This window comes from Ambystoma mexicanum, chromosome 8 (genome assembly GCF_040938575.1).
Source record: "Ambystoma mexicanum isolate Mex_15411 chromosome 8, UKY_AmexF1_1, whole genome shotgun sequence".
NCBI classification, from domain to species: domain Eukaryota; kingdom Metazoa; phylum Chordata; class Amphibia; order Caudata; family Ambystomatidae; genus Ambystoma; species Ambystoma mexicanum.
The window spans coordinates 1,268,857,544-1,268,873,844 of record NC_090929.1 but is presented as its reverse complement, the minus strand read 5'-3'; the positions used below and the strand labels follow the sequence as shown (position 1 = coordinate 1,268,873,844).

Genomic DNA, 16,301 nt, shown 5'->3' with positions numbered 1-16,301 from the left:
TAAAGTAGTGAATTACCAATGTATGCACACATCACAACGTTCAGTAGAGTGCACTCCTCCCCGAGGCGGGCCCTGCTCATAGGGCTTGCACTTACAGTACAAAGGGTGGGTGCTCCGTGCAGTTGGGAAGACACGTTTTCACATTTTGCACCATCATCACAATAACTGGGCATTTGGTGGGAATGATATGAATATCTGGACATTTGATGGTAATAGCTTGTGTATGAAATCCTTGATGCCCGGCCCCTCATCTACCAATATGATAGAAATAGCAGTCGGAAGGGAATTCCTGGGAAATTCCTGTACAGTAACCCTACAAAGGCCAAAACATTTGGCGTTGCCAATGCTTGTTTAAAAGAGCTTGTGTCCCATGTTCTCTTCCCTTCTCTACTCCAGAATAGGGCTTTCTGTACAAGTCGGAATTGGTGTGGGGTTCTGCAGATAGCTTCCCCACTCTGGCAAAGGACGGCACTTCCATCTAAACGTCACCATCATAATCTTTACAGCTTCGTTTCAGGTACACATTTTTCTTATTGGGAGATTCAGTAATAACTATACTTCAGTAATCAGATGCGGCCTGTAGTGAATGTTGGAAATGGTCCAGAAAATTCTACAAGCGAGCCTATACGCTTTAGTATGGAGCCACCAAAGTTACAATAGCAGAATGAGTTCCAGAGCTTTTGAGACGAATCCCTGGCTCTCAGGCCTTTGACACCAGAGTCCGTTTGATGTCGTCAAGGAAGCTCAAGGGTCCTCCAAAGGAATTGCAATGCGTATCTTTGTACATGGAGCCGGAGATGTATGGGATCATTTTGGCATGTTGCAAGATTTCCTAAAATGATTTGGAGGACGTTTTAGCACAGCTGACGTGTATCAACGAACTGAAAGCATGGAGCAGAATAATAATAAACGTACCAAATGCCATACTTTAGCCACACTTTATTAGTTCGAAAAACACAAATGGAACATGTTAAGCAAAAGTAAGGACTTTCACCAAATGTTAGTTACTGCTGTAACGTTTCTTATCTCAGTACAAGAACACTGTAGAATAAGCACATGTAACTGTCTGGCATCAATCAGCTTCTGTTTACTGCACATTGAAGACATACAATGCTTCCCTCGGCGTCTTTTGGTGCATGCACTTTTTATTTTTAATAAAGACGAACTAAAGAAGCAATGTATACCCAAACTGATAAGATGTTGTTAGGATACGGATAGATGTACACAGACACAGCAAATTCCGTGTTCGGGATTTCTGTAGCATGAACTCCAGTATTATAAACTGCCTGTGTTATGGATGATATGTCTGTGTAGGGAAGTCGAATAGGAAATCCTGCAATCTAAAACAAAGACAACACCGGTTGTAACTATTAATTGCAAAGCACTACATGTACTCATATCAAATTAAATATAACCAAACAATGAAGTACGAGAATATTAACATTAGGGAGTACTAATGGGGTACACTTGAAAATGTATCACCATTCCAATGTTTTTTAGTGCATTTACTCCATCAAGTTCATGATAAATGAAAAATTGGAAGTGAACACTGTAAGGCAGAAGTCAGTTTAGTGCCGAAAAGGAAGCTAGAACTATATACATGTGACGAAAAAAGGATAAAGGGCCTTATTATGAGTATGGCAATATAAGGTCAAAGTGGTGGCAGTGGAATTACTTCCACTTATACCATAATGCCGAATTAGGAGTCACGCTAATTTCGCCAGTGGAATTAGCATCAGCAGAATTGGTGCCAACATCTGGTGGAATTAGCGCGGGACAAATTCCGCCTGCTCCTAATCAGTATTACTGCCGTAGTTCAAGTTGAAATACCATTGAAATTGGACAGTAATTCTGTCAAAAACACAGTGCAGTTACCTCCACCTAAATGCATACAGGTGATGGAAATCAAGCCCGTGGCAGAGCCGGTCCACCATCGTTGAGCCACCTCACCCCTGCTGCCAAAGCTTGTGTCAGTCCTGCACTTCTTTGCCACTGGTGCCTTCCAGCACACTGTGTACATGCTGCACGGTATGTCCCAGCCCATATGTGCAGGTGCAGATGTAATCCTGCGCCATGCTTCCTGGCACATCTCCCTGCCCACCACCCTGACACAGATAAATACCATGAAAGCATGTTTGTATGCAGCAGCCCACCTGCCCAACGTGATAGCTGCTCTAGATTGCACCCATGTGGCGTTGGTGCCCCCCCCGCCCTGGCATCTGAAGAGATATACAGCAACAGGATCTGCCCTACCACCCTGCACATGACACCCACCAACCCACAGGACTAGGCCATGCAGGACAACACAGTAGTAGGTCAGTGATGCATATTGCCACAACAAGTAACTAATACGCACACAGAGGACTACCTGAAGCACTGTACAAAGACAATGCAACACTTGCAGACAGTGGTTGCATGTAATCTGGCAATCATGCATGTGATGACATAATGGAAGGAAAGCAGAAACTGCAAACATGCAGAAGTACAACTAATCATCCATCAGGGCACATGCATGATAGCAGCACACAGGCCCAACACAGGCAACATGCACCCTGCAGTACCATTCACAGGCCATGAATTTGGATGACTGTTGGTTCAGAACTGTGTGCACGGTTTAACACGACAATGCATGTGTACCCCCATAGCATTTGTCACTACATTCAATAACTGGGATGCAACTATTTAGAAAAAATGTATAAACGTAGTGTCCATCAACATGCTTTTGAAAAGGGAACACATCCACAGTGCACTGTCACTGTAACCTGTTACCTTTGCAGTTGACTCTGAATACCCCAAGCTACCATGGCCAATGACACTAGTAGACAATCCACGTACACCACAGGAGGTGGCCTACAATGAGGCACACCAGGACCAGGCTCTGCACTGAGCTGACCTTTAGCATGTTGAAGGGTTGTTTCCAGTGTCTACGCCGGACTGAAGGGGCTTTGATGTACAGGCCATAGAAGGTTAGACAAATTGTTCTTGCCTCTGGCCGATTGTCCCCCTGATGAAGACATGCCACCCCCAGAAGAGGCGTACTTGCATTGAGCTGGAAGAGGGTGTAGGGGTGGTCATCTGGATCGGCAAGTACTCGTGAACAATATTTGTTAATATCCACATGCTACGCACCTCGATATATAGCCACAAAATGAATTAAACACATGCACACAATGAGGAATGTCCTAGCATTGGTTCAGGTGAACAAGAATTTAATGATGAAACACGAACACACCCTCCCCACTGACCTTCCCGCTTCTCAACACACCCACCCAACACACCATCCTAACACTTACCACCCTCCCCTTCGCTAGAAGCAGCTGCCTCAGCACTGCCAATCCCCTCGATACCCTCCATGTGGAGGATGGAGCTGCACTACTCCCCCCCACAGTGTCAGGGCGAGGGGTTCCACAGAGCTGCCTCCTGTGGCTGATGTGTCCTGTCAGTGTTTGGACAGGAGGCTGCAGACCCTGGCCTTTAGGCCGTTCCACTGCATCCTGCGGTCCTCCCTGTCAAGTGGGATTGTGCATACAGCCGTGGACTTGTCTCAAATGCCTACCCATTTTACTGCCTTCTTCTTGTAGGGCAACTCTACAAGAACCAGACAGAGAAAAAACAACCCACTAGGAAAAAGGCTAGGTGCACCATTTTTCTTGAACAAGAGCATTATTTTATATACAAAAGGTAAAATGGGAACAGGGTATCTGAGTCCACTGCCACAGACCTCTCTCTCATCATCAAAGTAGTCTTAACCTTATAAACATAAAAATCATCATTCATGACGCATTCGATATACAGTATTCATCCCCCAACCTCATTGGCTACCTCCTCTTTACATGCTAATGGGTACATATGGACCCTTCTCCAATTGGTCGTGCCATCTTCTACTCAATCTTCATGACACATGGGTAACTGCCTCTCTACCTTGAAGCGCTGCAAAGTAATTGGTTAAAATATAAATGGCACCACCCTGCCTTTACTCCTAACCACGTGATGTGCAACTGGTCGTCAACATGAACTCAGCCGATCACTTCGAGCTCAGCCTGTTCCTTGCAAACAAAGCAACTCTTTTCTCATCCCAGACATGCAGGCACCCTGATCATGCCGCAATCATATAAGCAATGGCATCACCCTTTGCTCTCCCTGGTACAAATTACAGACCTTGTTCTCTACTGCCCGCAATATCGGTTACCTCTCCCAAGAGGTAGGCCTGATTTCCCACTAATCCATCCAATCAGAAGAATTTAAGAGTACTATTCCTGTGCATCTGGTAGTTTAAATGGAATGACTGACTGGAATGACCATTGTTCTGGGGGATCGTTAGTGTTAGTTCATGTTTTGGCAGCTCAAGAGCTCTGCCCCGGCTCCCATGAGTATGGCCTTTGCACTGGGCGCAGGCCTTTTCCCGTATGGCTGTCGGCATGCAAACCTAATTGTTCAAAGGACTGGCTTGATACATTTATATGTGGGTGTACGTGCATGTTCCCTACCGTGCCTGGGACTTGAAACGTGATAGTCAAGCAAGAGATGGGGCCTTGCTGTTCTGTGTCTCCGACACGGCCTGCAAGGATTCAGGCCTACTCTTAAATGCAGTGTTCGTTCATGTTATAAACCTTGCACACATGCAATGTATTCTACATGACACTATCGCAAAGCAAATAGTTAGTTTTCCCCTGTATGAACTTCCAAATTACATGGGTCTGCCACCATTTTCTTCCACCCGTAAGGTTCCCCCCTTTCCCCTACACCACCCTCTACATATTCACCACATGTTAATATATTTTCCGCAATCTAAATAGTTTATGAGGGGCAGGGATTTGAACATGCATCCCAACACTCCCTGATATTCTGCGGTGCCTAGAGCCATAGAACTCGTCAGAATGGGCCAGGATCTGATCAGTGACTACCTGCAGTTCGGACTCACTGACCATCCGCTTCTGCATGCGTACATCGTACATCCGCTTCTGCATGCGTACATCGGGCACCTTCCCTTTTTCTCCCTTTTGGTTCTGGATGGACACAGGAAGTGGGGGATTCAGACAGGATTGAGTTTTTCAAAATGGCCACTGCTGTGCTTCCTGTTCCACCGATGACGCTATTTCCGTTGGCTAAATTAGCACTGAATGAGGCAGTGGTGGTAATGGCAATTCTGCCAATTTTGAGCGGCACTACCAATGGATACTCATTTTCGGTGGTAACTCCCCCACACAGCATTATTGTTACTTCCAGTTGTGTGTGAGCGCTCCCGCCAAGTCGTAATATGGCAGTAATTCCGCTAGACACCAAGGTCTAACTCATAATGACCCCCAAAGAGTGGTAAGGGACTCCTAGAAAGAGCCCATTGCTTAACAAGAACATGCTTTTGGACGGAATGACTTTACTCAGAGGTGAAGTGGAGGTTACCTTTAGCACCATTCTCCCTCCTAAAACACATTGCGAAGAGCATTTAGCCCAAAACCATTATCGAAACATGCCCTTCGCTCTTCCTCTAAAGCACAGGTAAAACAGAAATAAATGGGACAGATAAAAAAAAAAGAGTTAGGAGAGGGATAGCAATGAAATCAAAGACAATTGTAGAGAAGAAAAACATGGTTTACAGGTGAGGACAGTGCCCATGTAGTACTGAAATACCCTCAATAAGGGTCCGAGTGGAGCCTAAAATTGGCTCAAGCACCAATGAAAAACATACCCACAGTTGCAAATGGCAATTTGTTCCTTTCACAACAGACGGTTTTACGGTCAAAACTAGTAGCTGCAGAGAAAGTAACTCATCAAAGAGGCCCACTATGGGCAAAAAACGTATTCGCTTTGGCCAAAAAAACTGGTCCACGCTAGCATGTAGGGCCGGCACTTTGGGTATTGTCATATAGGCCAGTGTAACCCTTCCCTCAATGGTGCATTGAAATATTACAAATCATGAATGAGGTACATTACCGTGTAGAGGCATTCAGCCTCTTGCATGCCTATGTATGGTCTCAACATTCTTCAGTGATTTGGTTGGAGTAAATGTATAATGCACAGCTAAGTGTCGTCTTTCCCTTACAAAATGCCATTGATGTCTGCCTACATGTTGATAACTCTCAGTGGCCGAAGGTTTAGTTATTTGTAAATGTCAACAGAACCCTAAGTTTGCATTACTGGACCATAATACACTTTTGACATTATGCTTTTTTATGTTACATGAAAACACTTTTTTTCCCCAGGCTTCCCTTTAATTGATATTTTTAATACATACGAATAAAAGCACTGGGATAAATTACAAGAATTAAATCACGAATGTTACATAATCGCCATGAATTATAGGTGTTGAAATCATGTTAGGAACAGTAGCACATTAAAGTAGAACACAACAGTATTTCATCAAAACATAATTTTATTTCACTTTGTCAAAGACCATCTTGCTATATGATTCAGTAAGATAGCTATCAGTTACCATGCGTGCCAGGTGAAGCTAGATGCTGCATGGGTAGTCTGTTACATTCAGGAATGTGTATCTAACAGCAAGTGCAATAGCTATCTGTGAGGAATTGCCATTTGGCAAGGGTGTAGAACCCTTGGCTTTTTTATTTTGATTAATATACCAAAAGGGCCTTTGATGTTATTGATAATTGAAGGAAGTGGAGTTACTATAGACAGAGGCGGCATAGCCCAGGGGTAGAAAGATTCAACCCTTCCGTCTGGCTCCCTACACTTCCTTTAGCTCAAAGCACTTTTGGGTGTGATGTCAGAAGGCAAAGTCCACTTGTCTCAAGCAAAAGGATGGGACCCCTTAAAACAGGTTTGCTTTAGTCCAATGGTCAGTGGATTTTTGCCTTCAAAAGAAGGGGTCTTCCACTCCTTCTACTCCTTCTTGGATTCATTCTTGGTTTTCAGCTTTTGAATTTATTTGGGAGCTGTTGGGAAAACAGTCCTTTCCAAACTACTCTAGTTAAGGGGTGAAGGCAGGTAGTCCAAGGCAAAGGCTAGCTCTGCCCCCTAACCATCCCGAGCGCACAATGGGGGTGACATGCTGTTGGAGAAAGACCTGCCTCTCTGCTAGCCATGCTGATACTCAGGACCTCACTATCCTGAAGGACACCTGCATGTGTGTGCTACCCTCCTCCATGTTTGCGATCCCGAGGGCAAGGTGTACTCTTGCCCTTCAGACAGTGGAATGGGACACACAACAGCTGACAGCCAAGACAGTCAAGATCACTTTAATTTCACTGTTGAACTGTGATTCTCAGCCGTTCTAACCAACATGACCCTCTGGAGATACCTTGCTGATTTTTGAACCGCTGTACCATATGTTCGAACTAGTTTGCTGTGCACCATCCCAGCTGAGCGATTGCTGCCTCGATTTCAACATAGAAGCATTGCTTTACCTCAAACTGCTGTTCAAACCTCCAGTCTCTTTTTCACCGATCCAGTCGACAGTCGAACTGACCCTGGTGTCTCCCGGAGCTGCCTTTCATTTAGCACAGAATCAAACCTACTCACCTTGCGCATTCCATCATCAGTTCACAGCCGTCAAACCTCGCCCGTCGAACCAGACCTGGTGAGCTCCAAGATCTGCATCTCTCTTGCATTGCTTCAAACCACAACGACCTTCAGTCAGACCCCGTCTCAACATCCGCTTGGCATCTGGACTGCCGAGACTGACGCAGTCGAGCTCGAATTAAACCTTCTGCAGAGCTCAAAGAAGCCTGGTTTTCCGGTATGAAACTTCCAAGAACAGCAAAGGTATTGGTGACTGATAACTGCTCCTCTGGTCCAGTTGTGGGCCCTAAAGACTGGCTTGGTCACTGTAATCCCTTTAACCATATCCTTTTAAGAACATTGGGCCTCATTACACGTTAGGCGGTAAGGGTTTACCGGTACCGGTAAGGGCACCGGTACCGGTAAACCCCTACTGCCTTACTACGAGTTCCCTTTGCGGGACCCGACCTTAACGGCTGGTTTTACCAGCCGTTAAAGTAGGGTGCCGCAAAGGGACCTTGGAGCTAATTACGGTACCGCCATTTGCGGTACCGTAATTAGCGCCTTCCCCATTCCCATTATGCCCTATGGGGGCAAAAATGGGAATGGGGAAGTGCCTTGGTGAATAGGGAATTACCGCCCCCGCTCACCTTGGAGTAAGGCAGTAATTCCGCCATCCACCAAGGCGGACACGGTAAAATACTGGCAGCAACCATGGCGCTAATAGCGCCATGGTTACCGCCAACCGTGTAATGAGGCCCATTGCCTTTTTCCCCGTATCAATACCCAGAGTTCTGCATCTTTCTATCCCTGCATATTCTGTGTTCTTTCTAGAGGACTGTTATTAGTGTGTTCTATTTTATTTATTTTTGCATATGGTGTGCTTGTATATATCTTTATAGAACCTTGATTAGATGTTTCTTTATTTTGCACTGTTATACCTTGCTCTTTGGGATGCTACAGTTTTACACCCCTCTTAAGAGTATAACATGCACCCGGCCCACATTAAAGCAAAATACGAAAGAGGTATAACTCTTGACTGTGCCCGTTTCACCTTTATGATTGGGATCACTATTGTTTTGCAAAAAGTGTGTGGGCTAAGTAAGCGGTTTAGCCACTACTCCTACTCATCGTACTCCTCCAGGGCAAAAATAAATTTGCCATATCACCCCCTTATTTGCGCAAAAGGGCGAAAAAAAGGGATCTGATTGCTCTTTGTGAATTGGGCTTCTCATTTTCTTGGGTGCAAGTGAGTAGATAGTTTTGAGAATCTGACCCTTGGTCTCTAAATAGAAGTAGAGTACTTGAACAGGTATATGATGTTACCACCGAGAGACATTACAACTGCCAACCTACAGCAGGTCACATTTTGTGCTTTGAACAATAATGGAAAGGTAAGAGTCCACTTTAAAATGATTGCCTCAGTAAGACTGGCCTCAGAACAAGAGATGGCCTTTGTATTTATGGGTTATGAAGTCTGTCCACTTAGGTTACACCGGCAAAGTCAGCATTAGAACTTGGAGTACACATTTTTTTTGATAAAGCATTCCCGTTCCTTGGGGAGGTGAAAGACTTTGACGTAATGAGTTGCCTGCAATTAGTATTCTCTAATGGAACATTCGAGGTTACAAGCGCCTTAGGGGCCCTTTGAGCACATGATATAATCTTTCTATAAGAAGCAAGGCTTTGTACCAGATCTATAATTGATGGATTGACTTTACTGAACAGGCTGCTACAGAGAATTAAGAATGCTCAATGGGGGAGAGTCAATGCTAAAATTCACCAGGCGGAGGTCTCCGTCAAAAATAAACGCACTCGTAAGTGAGTTCAACAATCATTTATTGCAATAAAACAAAGCTTCCGCGGAAGGGCTGACACATAACATCATCAGAGGGGTGCTGCTAGTGTGTGCTGCCAGTGTTACGGTGAGCATGCTTTTTATAGGTAAACGATTACATTGAGTCTTATGCCTGGCTTATAACCAGACATTTTCCAAACATACAAATTCCTGCCGGAACACTTTTGGCTGTATTCCCAGACATTGCGGCGAGATTTTACAAAGGCCGGGCATCGTAAATGGTCATATAACCTATCTAAGCAAGTCATAATACGCTTCAAAATGCAGATATAACCTCTGACATGTATGGTCATACAACGAGCTAATTCATTACACTTGACACGGGGAATTTTGCAAGCTACACATATCCTGTTGCTGTAGTGATAATGATGTCCATTTATGGGCTGTTGAACAAAAGCAGGACATATCTTTTTACAGAGTGACGCACAAACCCTGGAACAATCCCTTTCACACACATTCCAGAGAATAACAAAAGTCAGTACAGATGGATTCGTGCTTATGTTCCCAGGAAAGAGCGCGGATGTCAGACAATGATTATTTATAAAAGAGACTCTAGGGTCGGCGAACACATGCTGACCTGCAAAGCTGCACACTGTGGGAGGGAAGTGTAAAAGTGCTAACAAACGCTGTTTATGTAGCTTCACGGGAAGGAGAGCAGGGGGACATTCCTGAATCTATGAGTAATATGTGCTCGAGGCGAAAACCCTGGGCCTCATGTACGGACACAAAAGCAGTTGGTTTAACATGGACATAATGCTATAACACGGGCAGTGTTTTAAGTCTTGCTGAGGCAAAGAAAACATGGCGATTACATTATTTTGGTATTTACAAACGACCCTTTTGCGTCAGCAAGACTTTATCAATAGTACACCTGGTTTGGTTTGTATTTAATTATCCTTTCACTTTCATTATCTGATACGTCAATCTTGTGTAACTCCTCGATCGCCTCTTCCAATTTTATCATCTCATTAGTGACCATGGCATTTGTGGGCTTGGGTGTGAGTGTTCCCATCATTTTCCTGCAGCAGTCTCCTATGACGGATATGCACAAGTGAAAGCACTGGATGCAACAGCAGCAAGCAGCTATGAATCCTCCCACGACGAGAAGAGGGGTGAGAAGCTTCCATCACCAGCTTTGTAATAAATCCCAGAACCAGGATGTCCCATCCCCAAGCCCAAATTCAGAATGGATTTGAGCTGCCATTTTATGCATTTCATCGATCCCTTTAAAGATATCGGTGCTATAATCAGGTCTTAAAGTGCAGCATGAAGTGCCAATTATTTTACAAGCCCCTCCTACCTCTGCCAACATTGTGTCTAATACCAGTCAATTTTGTAATGCGACCATCCGGACTGCCTGTACTTCTTTAGTAAGGCTAGCCAGTATGTCGCCGGTCACTTTTAATTCCTTCTCCACTAACCTAGCCAGGTTCCTAATGCTCCTGGAATTCATAACTATTCCCATTGGCATCACTATGCCTTTTAGAAAGTCAAAGAATTCATCCCAAGTAGTGTCTTCCTTAGTGATAACACCTCTTTTCCTTCGCCCATAATTCCCCATACTCAATCTTGTTCTCCTAGTTTCTTTCCTTAAGTTAGCTGCTTCTAATGGTTTGTAATGTTGTCCCAACATTATATAGCCAACAGTACATCTGCCTTTCCAATGGCTCGGCAACCAGAGGTAAGCATTTTTCCCACAAATAGACATGGCCCCTTGTGGAGGAAGGAGGGGTGCTGACAAACTGTTTAAATCCACTGTAATCAGGCAGGTGTGTTGGCCCATAAAGACACCCTTATGAGGCGGTTGGGTTTGTTGGTAACAAAAGGGTGCTTGTCGAATTATATTTTGCACGGGTATCGGGGAGGGTAGTTTTTCTTCCCTCCCATCTCCTGTATAAAGAAGGACCGGATCTAGGAACCTTGTATCTGGTGGACAGGGAGCAGATCGATTTAGATACCGGGTTGCGTTTAATGTCAGGGGAATGTGGGCCGATGAAACTTTAACTGTGTATGACCTCCGGTCCTCCCTTTTCCCACTATCGTAAGTTGTCGTGTTGAGCATGTCGAGTATTTGTTCTCTATTCTCACCAGTTACCGAGCGCAGTAGTTCTTTATGGTCGTCATATTTACGGTCCATTTCTGCTAATTTCCTTTTTGTATTTTCACCGAAATGGTCATCTGTTATAGTATAAGTGGAGGTATCGTTCCTAGAGGCACTCAAGAGAAAATTCCGCAGGGTACGCAAGTGTCATTTGTGGCGGGAGTCACGTACCATTCAGGTCCGCTTTCATGGCTATGGGGAACATACGTGCAGATGTAACAATTGGTTTTATTTAGAATCTGATTCGTATCATTCATCCATGTCAGGATGCTATTCCTGGGGTGTTTCTTCCGATACTCCTGATCTATATGGGGAATAGTTACTGGTTCTAGTGTAGGGGGCTGCAATGTGGTGGGTAGCAGGTTACGGGCAGCAGAAATATCATGATGCTCAAGGTACCAGAGGAATATGGCGAACCCTATTGTTATAAAAATACAGACAAGGGATAAGATGAGCTTTTCCTTTGGGGTGCATGCATATCTATTTACTCGGGGACGCCTCTGTTCTGCATCCCCATTATCCATTTTAACAACCTACTTTGTTCCCTTGCACAGGGCTGATCCCAGGTGGCTAAGTTCCGGAACTTGGCTGTTAAATGTCACACTATATATACAGTATATATTTTACACAAATGTTCAAAGTCCCTAACAATTACCCTAACGGTGCCGTCCGTTTATGCGCTAGATCGCAAGGGTTTCACAGTATAACCTGTCCTGCTGTCACCACTTCTGGCTCCTACCTTGACTCGTCTCGTTGAGGCTACTTCCTACCCTTGGGGGGTGCTGAGGCCATTTCATCTGTGTCTCGGTGGGGCTACTTCATACCCAGGAGGGGTTGCTGAGGCCACTTCATCTGTATTTTCAATTGTCCTTGCTTGTTCTGACCCTTTACCGAGTCCTTTCTCAGCCAGGTGTCAGAGTTCAAACATAGGCAATCAATGTTGCTTTCTGGGGCTCAAGTTATACCTTGGAATGTCCTCCGTTAGTTTGACGGCAAAATGATCTGTGTCCTTGGTCGGGGGGTGGAATATCTGAGGTGGTGCCTTCTTGAGATGATTGGCGTGTATCCACGTCTTGTACCCCGCTACCTTGACAGCAGTTTGTGTTGCTAAGAGGACCAAGAATGGACCCTTCCAGCGGGATTGCAGGCAATTTGTGCGATCAAAGCTCTTTACCAGTGCATAGTCCCCTGGTTTGATGACGTGGCCCTCTCCTTCTAGGGCCGGCGGAGCTGCTTCTTTCACCTGTTGATGGATAATAGATAGTTTATGTGTGAGTTCAGCACAGTAATCCCTCAACAATGGCTGTTCAATGTTACCAATAACCCTTGGTTTTGGTTTAGGGACAGATCAGGCACTTGGGGGGCGGCCCATCACGATCTCAAAGGGGGACAATTTGTGCGTCCCCTTTGGAGTGGTCCGCATACTCAATAATGCCAAAGGAAGGGCGTCTGGCCACTTCAGGTTTGTGGAGGCACAGATTTTTGCCAGTTGGTTTTTAACTACGGCATTCAATCGTTCAATAATCCCAGCACTCTTGGGATGATAAATGGAATGGAATCGCTGATCGATACCTAAGGCAGTACATACATACTTCACAACTTGACCAGTAAAGTGTACTCCGTTGTCAGAATACAGAAGGCTGGACACCGTGTACTGGGGCACCCAGTATTTCAGGATACATTTAGCTGTGGAAATAGCAGCGTTGTCTCTTAGGGGGTACGCATCCGTCCCACCAGAGAACCCACACCTCATTACAAGACAATATTTTAGTTTAGCAACTGGTTCCATTTGTATAAAGTCCATGTATACCACTTCAAATGGCTGCGTAGGGAGTCTGCTATGACCCGCTGGTACCTTCACAGATTTGCCCACATTGTGCTGGAGGCAGATGGCACACTGTGCTGCCCACCTCCTGCAATATAATCCAATTTTCCGGTTCTTCCATACCTTGCTTAGAATATCCTCCATTGCATTTTCTATTAACATGGGCTTTCCCGTGTGCCATATCAACTACCATGGGTAAATAACTGTCAGGGAGCAACCACCTCATTTTGATTTTGTCCAGCCACACCCCATTAGAAGTTTGTCCATTGTTACTGTCCTTATTCCATGCTTTAATTTTGCAATCTGCCGCTTCCCTTTGAATGTCCTTTTCTATCTCCTCAGGGTCCTTTCCCAATTCACCCTCATCCCTCTTCCCATCCACATTCCTTTGCAGCATGTTACACTCTGGAAGGGGCAGGTTACAGTGTTCCGCGGCAAATTTAGCCACCTGGTCTGCAAAATCGTTTCTCTGCCCCACAAAATTTACCACCTTTTTATGGGCGGAGCATTTCACTATAGCCACCTGAGCGGGTTCAGCCAATGCCGTCAATAATTTGTTTATCAAATTACCATGTTTTATTTTGGTACCATGTGAGGTGAAAAACCCTCTTTCTTTCCATAGCAGGCTAACATAAAGGCCACACCATGTGCATAGGCTGAATCTGTATAGATGGTTACAGCTAAACCTTTGCTTAATTCTAGGGCCTTTGTCAACGCCCTCAATTCTGCAGCTTGCGCTGATAACTCGGGTATGCGTTCCATATGGACAATTCCACTTTCAGTTGTAATCGCGTACCCAGCCACTGTCTCCCCACTTTCCAGCTTGTAACACGAGCCATCACAAAATAGAACCCCATCACCTCCCTCTAGGGGAAGGTCACTCAGATCGACCCTACCTCGGGTCTGGTCATCAGTGCGTATAAGGCAATCATGCATGTCTTTATCTCCCTCACCACTCGGCAAGGGCAAAAGGGAAGCTGGGTTTAAAGTATTACATCTCATTATAGTTACATTTGGTGCAAACAATGTCAATTGATATTGTGTCAAGCGGGCTGCTGTAAGATGCTGGGTTTGAGTTCTATTGAGCAACACATCTACGGCATGGGGAACTCTCACAATTATAGCAGTTCCCAGCACTAAACCAGCACTCTTTTTGAGAGCTACCGCTGCTGCGGCAACTGATCGCATGCAAGGGGGAAGTGCCGCAGCCACACTGTCCAATGTGCCAGAGAAATAAGCACAAAGCCTTTGCTTTCCATTTTGTTCCTGAGTCAATACAGCTAGGGCACAACCTTTTTGCTCATGTACAAAAAGAGTAAATGGCTTGTCATAATTGGGTGTCCCAAGCCCAGGGGCACTACGAAAGGCGCTTTTTAAAACGTCGCAGGCCTCTCTCATTTCTTGCGTACAGGTGAAGGGTATCTGATCCTTCTCTGTCTTCAGACATTGTAACAGGGGTTTTGCTAGCAGGGAGAACTCAGGCACCCAATGGCGGCAATATGAGGTGATACCCAACAGTCGTCGCAATTGTTTAAAGGTACTGGGATAGGCCATTTCTTGGATTAATCGTACCCTTTCAGGTGACAGCGATCGACCCTCTGCAGTGAGGACATATCCCAAATAATCAACCTTAGGCATTACATATTGCATTTTCTTAAGCGACACTTTGTGATTATGATATGCCAAATGTTGTAACACGATCAAGGTACCTTCTTTACAACTCAATTCAGTGTCTCCACAAATAAGAATATCATCCACATACTGGATGAGCATCACACCAGGGGGTAACAAAATTTCATCCAATTGTTGTTTTAGTGCTTGGCTAAAAATAGCGGGGCTCTCTGTGTAACCTTGGGGCGCTCGACAAAACCTATATTGCCATTGTACTAACACAAAGGAGAAAAGGTATCTGGATTCTTCAGCTATGGGTATGGAGAAAAAGGCATTTTTCAAATCCACTACGCTAAAATATGTAGCCGTGGGGGGAACCATAGTAAGAATACTAGTCGCACTGGGGACAACTGGATACCTGGGGTCCACAACCTTATTAATTCTCCTGAGATCAATAATAAATCTGTATGGGGTCACTTCATCTCCTTTCTTATGGACTGGAAGAACCGGGGAGTTACAGGGACTGTCATCACATTCCTCAACAACCCCAAGCTGCATCAGGTCCTGTACAATCCTAACCAATGCTGCTTCCCCTTCTGGAGATATTCTATACTGTGGGGTTCGGGGTAGAGGGACACCATGTTTTACCTTGATCACAACAGGGGGAATGTTCAAAACCCCCAGATCATTACTACTAGTAGCCCAAAGCTCTGCGGGCAATGCCTGTAATTCTGACGGCAAAGGTTCAGTCAAATAACAACCACCAACTTTGGATTTACATATGGTCATTCGCACACCTGTCAGAGAACAATAAATGGTTGCATTTAGAACTTTCAAAAGTTCTAATCCAAGGAGATTCTCGGGACACCTGTTAGTAAGTAACCATTTGTTAGTCAATTTCACTCCACATATAGATGTTTCAACTTTCTGAGACACTGGAGTACATATGGGTTCCCCACCGAACCCTACAGAAACCTTATTTTCACCGGATAGTGGAACTGAGGGGACGGCCTTGGCGTCAACCGAGCTGTTACCTGCCCCGGTGTCAACCAAGCATTTAACGGTGGGGTGCTGTCCTATTTGCAATTTAACATATGGTCCTTTCTGGTCTATAGGAACAGACACCGCCTCCCCAGGTTCACTAGGGGCGTTTCAACTCATTGCTGCTGTGTTATCAAAGAACATCATTCCACTCAGTTCATGCTCTGCAAACTTATTGCCATTCACTTCAACCATTTGCCGCTGCGCCGCGCCAGTTCAGAAAACATTATTTTCAGGGTTTACAAACCTTCCCTGTCCTTGGGGTGGTTCTGTATGAGGTCCACCTCGGCCTCTTCCTCTCCCACCCGCCGGTTGACCACCTCGTGCCATCAATATAGGACACTCATTTTTCCAATGCCCCGTCTGTTTGCAAAATGAACACTGATCAATTCGTGGGGGTGTACATTGTG

General features: G+C 45.1%; 1 protein-coding gene across 1 annotated transcript in view; it reads right to left on the bottom strand.

Annotated features, from left to right (window-relative positions):
* Window positions 1–949: 949 nt before the first annotated feature.
* The window catches only part of CC2D2B (coiled-coil and C2 domain containing 2B), a 2,924,037-nt gene continuing 2,908,685 nt past the window's right edge, over window positions 950–16,301 (bottom strand). The window contains exon 21 of the mRNA XM_069611382.1: window positions 950–1,340. Coding sequence (XP_069467483.1) covers window positions 1,152–1,340 — 189 coding nt within the window. The 3' untranslated portion in view covers window positions 950–1,151. The remainder of the gene's footprint in view (window positions 1,341–16,301) is intronic.